Genomic DNA, 9,196 nt, shown 5'->3' with positions numbered 1-9,196 from the left:
ATGTAGGATTGCTTTGGGAGAAGGCTATTTGCAACGTCGACTAACCAAACCCCTTGACCTAAACTACACTGTAAAAAGCCATTAGTTGACTTCTTACTACTTAAGTAGGCTCAATTTTTATAATTACGCACACAGTTCATTTAATTGTACTTTTAAGGCATTGGTTTTACTCACTAAGATCAACTAATTACTTAAAAGCAATTACAAAAAATGTATTTACTCACTTTTTACAGTAAAGTCAACCAATCGCTTTAAAAAAGTCAGTGAACCCATTGCTTTTAAGTGATAAGTTGAATTTACTTTAAAAAAGTGAATAAACTCGTTGATTTCAAAGTAAAGTCAACTAATCGCATTAAAAGCAACACGTTTAAGTCAATTAATCGCTTTTAAAAAAAGTGAGTGTACTTGTTCCCGCTTGTACTTATTTATTTATATTTTTAAAGAGTAAACCCATTGATTTTAAAGCAAAGTCAATTAATTGCTTAAAAGCAGTGGATTTACTTACATTTTTAAAGGCAACTGATCGCTTAAATTCAATGGGTTTACTCACTTTTTTAAAGTAAAGTCAACTAATCGTTTTGAAGGCAATAAGTTCCCAGACTTCCTTTCAGTAAAGTCAACTAATCGCAAAAAAGCAATGGGTTTACTCATTTTTTACAGTGAAGTCAACTAAATGATTTAAAAGCAACAAGTTTACTAACTTTTTTCAAGTAAAGTCAACTAAAAACTTTAGATCGCTTTAAAAAAGAGAGAGTGAACCCATTGCTTTAAAGCCATTAGTTGAATTTAGTTGAAAAAAAAGTAAACCCATTGATTTTAAAGTGAAGTCAACTAATCACCTAAAAGCAATGGATTTACTCACATTTTTAAAGTCAACTAATCGCTTTGAAAGCAATGAGTTTACTCACTTTTTAAAAGTAAAGTGAACTAATCACTTAAAATCAACGGCTTTACTTGCTTTTCAAAAGTAAAGTCAACTAATCGCTTTGAAGGCAACACGTTTACTCACTTAAGGTAAAGTTAGCTAATCACTTAAAATCGAGTTTACTTGCTTTTCAAGAGTAAAGTCAACTAATTGCTTAAAAAAAGAGTAAACCCATTGCTTTAAAGCAGTTAGTTAAATTTATTTTTTTTTTTTGTTTTTTTTACAAGAGTAAACTTATTGATTTTAAAGTAAAGTCAACTAATCACTTTGAAAGCAATGGTTTACCCGCTTTTTGTAAATTCAACTAAACGATTAAAAGCAACGGGTTTTTAAAAATGTTTTTATTTTTTATATACAGTAAAGTTAACTGTTCGATTTGATGGCAACAAGTTTACTAACCTTTTTAATGCGATTAGTTGACTTTACTTTTTTAAAAAAAAGAGTAAACCTGTTGATTTAAAAGTGAAGTCAACTAATCGCTTAAATGGGTTTAATAATATTGGTTTATTGACTTTTTTAAGTCAACTTATCGCTTTGAAAGCAATGGGTTTTCTCACTTAAAATAAAGTCAAGTAATCGCTTAAAAGCAGCAGTTATACTCATTTGTGTAAGTCAACTAATTGGTTTAAAGCAACCATTTTTAAAGTAAACTAATTGCTTTTAAAGGCAACAATTTACTCATTTTCTAAAGTCAACTAATAGCTCCAAAAGCAACAGATTTATTTTCTTTTTTCAGTAGTCAACTAATCGCTTAAAAGCAATGGGTTTACTCACTTATTAAAAGTAAAGTCAACTAATTGTTTCAATGGCAACAAGTTTACTCACTTAAGTAAAGTCAACTAATCACCTGAGCGCAGGTTTGCTCATTTTTTAAAGTAAAGTCAAGTAAAGTTGCTTAAAAGCAACAGTTATGCTCACTTAAGTCAACCAATTGCTTTAAAGGCAACAATTTTACTCTCTTTTAAAAAAAGTAAATTCAACTAATCGTTGTTTACAGTCTAAATTCACAAAACTAGGCATAAGCGCATATTTTTGAAACACATATGGACATTTAACTCTAATAAACAAACAAATAAGAACATTTAATAAACCGGAATACCAAACGTGGAATGTTTATGATGTCTAAAAAAAACAATACGTCCATATAAGTTACACATACTCACTACCTTTTCCTGTCCAATTCAATTTTTGACTACTGTAAAGTATCGCATACGAGTTCATATACTGTTCATCTAGTACCTGAAAGCTTCATGAGACCTTTTCACATGACTTTCGTCACAAATGCAAATCTTTGACCTTCAAATGAAACGTGTTCTATCAGAACGGCTACGAGCACAAGTGAGTTTCTCAGCTTGCTTAGTAAAAAAAAACAACTAAAATGTGTATGTTAGTATGCAACCGGAAACAAATGACACACAAATGTAGGTTATCAAAAACGTACTGCTTTAAATGTTTGGGTTTGAGAAATTATCTGAAATTTGGATGACGTTATTCCCTTTATTTTGCAATGCAGGGTAGTTTTGTGATTGTATCTGGGCTTCTGATTGATTTGCTAATGTTAAATGACCAGGAATACCACAAATGGCAGCAAAGTAAACTACTTTACAATTAAAATAATAGACTATGAAAATACCAGTTTGCAACAGCAACCAGCATAACAAGCTTGTATGCATGGCTAAAAATCAATGGAAGTGAATGAGATGGGTAGTTTCGACAAGCGGCCACATACATAATAAGCTCAACAGGCAATGGTTACATTTTGTGAGCAGAAATAAGGTCAATTCTTAAAAGTGTTGCTCAGACCTTTTAAAACAAAGTTAAAATAGTTAAAATCAACTAATTTGTGTAACAATTTCAAATTATTTGGCCCTTAAAGGGATAGTTCGACCAAAAAGGACAGTTCTGTCATCATTTACTCATCCTTCACTTGTTTGGAACCTGTTTGAGTTTCTATCTTCTGTTGAACAGAACAGATAATAATTTGATGAATGTTGGAAACTGGTAGCCGTTGACTTTCATAGTATTTTTTCTTACTATGGAAGTCAGTGGTTGCTGGTTTACAATATTTCTCCAAATATCTTAAATTGTCTTCAACGAAAATTAACCTATAAAGGTTTGAAATCACTTGAAAGTAAGAACATGTTTCGGGTAAACTGTGCCTTTACTGAATTAAAACTCCCATTTGCTTAGATTCCTATTGAAATTAAGGATTTTGTTTATGGAATTTTGCATAGAATATTTTTTTTTCATTAGAAAACATTAGAAAAAATGCAATGCCTCAAAATGTATTTTAATTATTCAACTTTTAACCTAAATGTTGTTTTTAGAATGCTGTATCATGAATAAATACACTCTCACACTGCACTTTTCACCTCATAGACTTCCATTAATACACAAGCAAAAGCGCCAGACCGGAAATGTGCGATTGTATGACAAGTTTCACATGTCACTGGGTTTTAAAGTACGAGCTTGGTGAACTTTGACCTACAAGTTTGCATCTTGTGAATGCATGAGACCAATTGAAAATCAAAACGTGAGCTCTCTGTATAGAAATGTCAAATATTGAGCAATCATTTGTTTTAGGAAAGTCGCATCATCATGTTTTATTCCTCTTTATTTTTGCAGCGCCATTTGATTTGCGCAATTTTGCACGCTCAAACTCCAATGTAAAATAAGTCTATAACTGAAAAATGTGTATAAAATATAGGTTCGCAAATGTTCCAGCACTAAATATTATGGGTTAAGAAGTCATTTAAGATTTGAATTTGACATCAACAGTTAAAATCTGGAAGGGCATCCACTGTATAAAACATATGCCAGAATAGTTGCCGGTTGATTCCACTGTGGTGACCCCTGATAAGTAGGGGACTAAGCCGAATGAATGAACGAACAGTTAAAATCTATGTGCAAAAATAGGATCCGTTGTCAAAAGAGTCAGTCGTAGTTTTCAAACCGAACAGCTTTGCATTGGTAAAAGCAGCAAATTCACATGATAAACTTAAACAAGAGTGAAATATATTGGAAACGTTTTCCCATCTTAGAGGATTCCTATTGAAATGACTGCATTTTGTCTATGTAATCCAAAGCAACGATAAATTGTGGGCGGAAACCATAAGACCACAAGATATGCTCTAGAAGACTAAACTTCTAACAAACCTCAAACGTCATCTAGCACATTTAGAAAAGTAAAAAAACAATTAGGATAAAAGGGTAGAGTGTGAACGGCCAACACAATCTCACGGCAATTCATAACTGTACTGTTTTAGTGGCTAATCATACGATCTCATTCGTACAATTTCGTACGATTTGCTTATCCCCTAATGATGGTTAGATTTGGGGGTGGAGTTTGCTGCCACGCCTCCTTTTTAAAATCGTATATTTCCGTACGACTGAACTTGTACGACTGAATTCGTACAAACTAGCCACTAAACTGACGAAACGTAAAATAGTAACGTTTTCTCGTGAGATCTGGCTGGAACGGCCCCTAAAGTTGGGAATAAATCTTTTTTCTTTTTTTTTTTTTTTTGTTCATTTTCTGTTTAATTCTAGTGCAACGTTTCTTGCAAATAATAGAAATACTAGTGCTTCCATACTAATGTCTGCCTTTCAGCAAATTAGTATGAACTACAGAGTGAACATCATATCATGTAATCAGTGTACCAATGGTTACCTGAGTAACTTGGTCCTTCATAGAGTTCAGCATATTTCGAAATGCTGACAGCAGTCATGTGAAAAGGCCTTAAATTATCCGGATTCAAATGAAGATAATTCATGCGTAACTCAAATAGATCAATCTCTGTTTATGCTTTTAGTCCGATTATTCACTTTCTGCTATAGGGTTATCCTTTCTAATCTGATTTATATAAACGCAAACCAAACGCAAGTGCAAACTAGGACACGAGAAACAGGCAGAACCAAAACCATCGCTTGACCGACTAACGTCCACTAACGTTCATCAAATTATTCACAAAATGTACAAATTAAATACAGTAAAAATAAATACAAAAGCAATAAAGAAACAAAGAGACAGGCTAAAGTCAACAAAAAGAGAGACGTGTCAAGGGCAAACAAGCAATGAAGGCACGTTTTTCCACTTCCTCCACATACGGTGCAATAAAAAAAAAAAACACCAGGTTGAATTCATGTCAACACAGCATCTAATGGCTCAGCTTTCCATGTGAACGCAGGAAACTCTGCTGTGAGTTTTAGTCTATGGATGGCCGAGGGTTCCCGATGTTTATATAAATCCGTCCAGATCTGCACACATCCCGACAGGTCCAAAAACTGTACACCGAAACCCGGAGAGAGGTCGCGGAAGAGCAGCACTGCTGTTTTCCCTTATTATGTACATACGTATGTATTTATATATATATACAGCCCAGAAAGAGGGTGATGTCTGATGCTACATGTCTGCTACGCGTCTGCTGGGTGCTATGCGAAAATCATCTTCTTCGCAGGAAAAATTGTACTAGGCGTCCGATAATGTCGTTCATCCACAGGACGATGGCGTGTTCGTTGAGAGCACGCAGCTGGTTCCCGCCTGCACCGGCCTGTAGGGTGACAGAAATAGCATTTTTAAGTCAGATGCACCAAAATCAGAACAGAAAATACAGAATATCTGTAAATTGATCATTTTTTTTCACTTATTTATGCTTTTAAAATGCATAATGAAACTTTAATTGACTTACGGGATGTTGAAACATTTGAAAAAGTGATTTTTATTGACATTTTTAATAGTTTAAAGTGATATATCATCTGGGTTGGTGTTGTATATTACGCTACAAAAATCGGCACAAAAATGCCAGTACATTTTCTGTTCATTTACAAACTTATTTCTCTACATATTACTATTTTTGCACAATTTAATATTTATAACGACAAAAATGTCAACAAAAGTCACTTTATTAAACTGTATAGTTGAATTTTCAACATCAAAAGTTGACAGAGCAGAGATCAACATCCCATAATGCAATTATATGTACATAAAACAACCAGAAAATAAACATAGAACACTTGTAATTCACAAAATGTGAATTAAGAGGTTTTTTTACAGTGTACAACGAGTCAGAAATGTCCAATTTTATATTGACTAAAGCAGTTTATACACCTAAAACATATTAAATGCAAGTACAGTGTCTACTGTTCAATTAAAGTGAGTGAAATAATAAAAGATCTCTGTTCTATAGTAATTCAGATTTTATCAAATCAAATGAAAAGCAAATTGCAGATGAAAATCAAGAGAAAGAGTTCTCAATTTTGTACAGTAGGCATTTTAGCACTTCCTATGCCACAGGTGTCAAATCCAGTTCCTGGAGGGCCGCAGCTCTGCACAGTTTAGCTTTAAGCATAATTAAACACATCTGATCAAACTACTTGAGTCCTTGAGACTTGTTTGAAACCTACAGGTAAGTGTGTTGAAGCTGGGTTGGAACTAAACTGTGCAGAGTTGCGGCCCTCCAGGAACTTGACTTGACACTTGTGTCTTATGCCATTATCGCAATATCACTGGATTTTAAACTGGACCTATTATGCCCCTTTAAACAAGATGTAAAATAAGTCTCTGATGTCCCCAGAATATGTATGTGAAGTTTCAGCTCAAAATACCACACATGATGTTTTATAACTCTCTGAAACCGACCCTTTTAGGCTTTGATCCTAATTGTGTTGTTTTGGTGACTGCCGCTTTAAATTCTAATGAGATTGTGCTCTTTTCAAAATAAGGCAGAGCTATAAATGCCTGTGTGTCAGCATAGTGGCAGATTAACAAACAAGACTAACGTTATTTCTGTGAATATGTGAAAAGAAGCGTCTCAGAATGTGTCAGTCTATGGCAGGGGTGGGCAATTCATTTTTCCAAGGGGCCACATCAGACTCTGGGGCGGTTTTAGAGGGACAGATTAATACAGTTAATTTGTATTAAAAAATCTCTGAAACTATTCCGTAATCAATCATGTAAAGTGTAAAAAAGGATCAGTTTTATACAAAGTATTTTAAAGACCAGCATCACAATATCAACTTCATATAAATGCCACAGGGTTGTTTGTTTGATTGCTTTACCTTAGTTAATTTTTATCTAATTTATTTATTTATTTATTTATTTATTTATTTATTTATTTATTTATTTATTTATTTATTTATTTATTTATTTTTATGTTCAGTGAGGGAATTCTAGCCTGTGTTCATTGTGTTCAATTCATCTTTATTTCTCTAGCGCTTTTACAATATAGATTGTGTCAAAGCAGCTTAACATAGAAGTTCTAGTAAACTGAAACTGCGTCAGTCCAGCTTTCAGAGTTGCAGTTCAGTTTAGCTCAGTTCAGTGTGGTTTAATTTTCACTGCAGAAAGTCCAAACACTGACGAGCAAATCTATCAATTCCCAGCTCCACAAGTCCCAAACCAAGTAAGCCGGTGGTGACAGTGGCGAAGAATAAAACTTCACCAATTAACAGAAGTGAAGGAAAAAACCTTGAGAGAACCCAGGCTCAGTTGGGCACGAAAGTCAGGTTGAATGCGAGGTTGATATGTGATGTAATGAGGATCTGTATCGGCATAAAATCTAGAGATCTGCATTTAATCGTTAATCTGAGGTAATTAGTCGAACTTTATTAGTGTAATTCCATTCAAGGTATGAAGCTGCCTGGTTGGTTCCTGTGACATGACTCGTGGCTTGCTTGCAGCACTCAAAAATGTTTAGAGTTTTTTTTTTTTAACTCGTGGTGCCTGGAAACTTTAGCGTGACGTACCGCATGTGCATCCCTCCCTATTTGCATGCTGAACCCATGCGTCTCCCTTTGAAATAAAGAAACTGAGCATACAAAAGATGAAAGTCCTCTTTTGTTGACTCGCAATATCAGACCTGCGCGTTGCAAGGCCCTGTTTGCGGTTGAATTAAAATAAATACTTCATGCAGGCCGATCAAAGAAGTCTAGCGGGTCGGCACCAGTGGCATAGTGGTTAGTGTGTCGACACATGTACTCCAGTGCTCACGGTGACCCAAGTTCGATTCCCGCCTCGTAGTCCTATGCCGATCCTTCCCCTCTCTCTGCTCCCCATGCTCTCCTGTCAATACTCTCTACTGTCCTATCCATTAAAGGTGAAAACCCCGAAGAAATAATTATAAAAGAAGTCTAGCGGGCCACATGTGGCCCAGGTCTCCGCTTTTTTATTTGTGCTTCCTAAAACTCCACATTTACGAAGCCTCTTAGTCGCTGACATTATCTTCAGCAGGTAAAATCTCTAATGTCAGAAGGCTGCTTCTCACTCAGGGCTGTTTATGCTAATGAGGGAGAGATAGTCACTAATGGGCAGAGCTCTCCACCTCTGATGACACGTACAAAGGCAAAATGTCAAACAAAGTGACTGTTTTTATCAAGTGTGATTATAATAAAATAAAATCAGTAGATTTGTACCATTAGAAACTGATTTTATTCACAGACAACTGTGTCCAAACCCCTTATAGAAGTGATTTCAGCATAATAGGTCCCCTTTAATACCTGTGCTCCAGTTTAAGTATATATAACGTACAGTATATACAGACATGCACACACATGTTGAAATGATTCTCACAGCTGCTAATCTGTACAGTTCAGAGTTGCGCAGGTCAGCCCTTCAGCTCATACTGTGACACTGAGCACCGTGTTGACACATGAAACACCATGTTGAGACCTTGATGCTTTGAGGGATTTACAGTATCTTCTGTATGCGGTCAGATCTACAGCGAACGCAATACAGGAACTAGCAGCTGCAGGTTATCCGGAGCTGTGAGATTTGGCAGCGTTTGCCCTGAACCAGGTGGCCTCGCTCTGGCCTGCAGATCTGTGCTGGGTTCACCAGGCGTGCTGAATGACTGCGATAAGGCATTTCCCCAGGAGACTGGCAGGAACTAGTGAGGAAACGCACTCTACAACTAGAGAAAAGGAGGAGAAAAAAAGCCTTTCCTGTAGAGAATGAAAAACAGCAGGCCTGGGCGTCCCCATAACCTCCACGATAACAATCTACTCTGAGACGACGACGACAATAAACAAACTGGCTGAAAACGCGAGCTCATTAAAAATCTGTCATATTTCACCTCAATATCTCTAGACGATGGCAGCTCGGTGGCTCAGTGGTTAGCACTGTCGCCTCACAGAAAGAAGGTCGCTGGTTTGAGTCCCGGCTGGGTCAGTTGGCATTTCTGTGTGGAGTTTGCATGTCCTCCCCGTGTTCAAATGGGTTTCCTCCGGGTGCTTCGGTTTCCCCTACAGTCCGAACACATGCGCTATTGGAGAATT

The 9,196-nt window shown here is 36.0% G+C and overlaps 1 protein-coding gene across 1 annotated transcript in view; it reads right to left on the bottom strand.

Moving 5' to 3' along the window:
* bcl2l11 (BCL2 like 11) overlaps nucleotides 1–9,196 on the bottom strand; it is a 53,985-nt gene that overhangs the window by 918 nt on the left and 43,871 nt on the right. Inside the window, exon 4 of the mRNA XM_056471169.1 lies at nucleotides 1–5,475. This exon is cut by the window's left edge and continues 918 nt beyond it. Coding sequence (XP_056327144.1) covers nucleotides 5,368–5,475 — 108 coding nt within the window. The 3' untranslated portion in view covers nucleotides 1–5,367. The remainder of the gene's footprint in view (nucleotides 5,476–9,196) is intronic.

The sequence above is a fragment of the Danio aesculapii genome, chromosome 13 (assembly GCF_903798145.1).
Source record: "Danio aesculapii chromosome 13, fDanAes4.1, whole genome shotgun sequence".
Classification (NCBI taxonomy): domain Eukaryota; kingdom Metazoa; phylum Chordata; class Actinopteri; order Cypriniformes; family Danionidae; genus Danio; species Danio aesculapii.
This window is presented reverse-complemented; position numbering and strand designations above follow the sequence as displayed.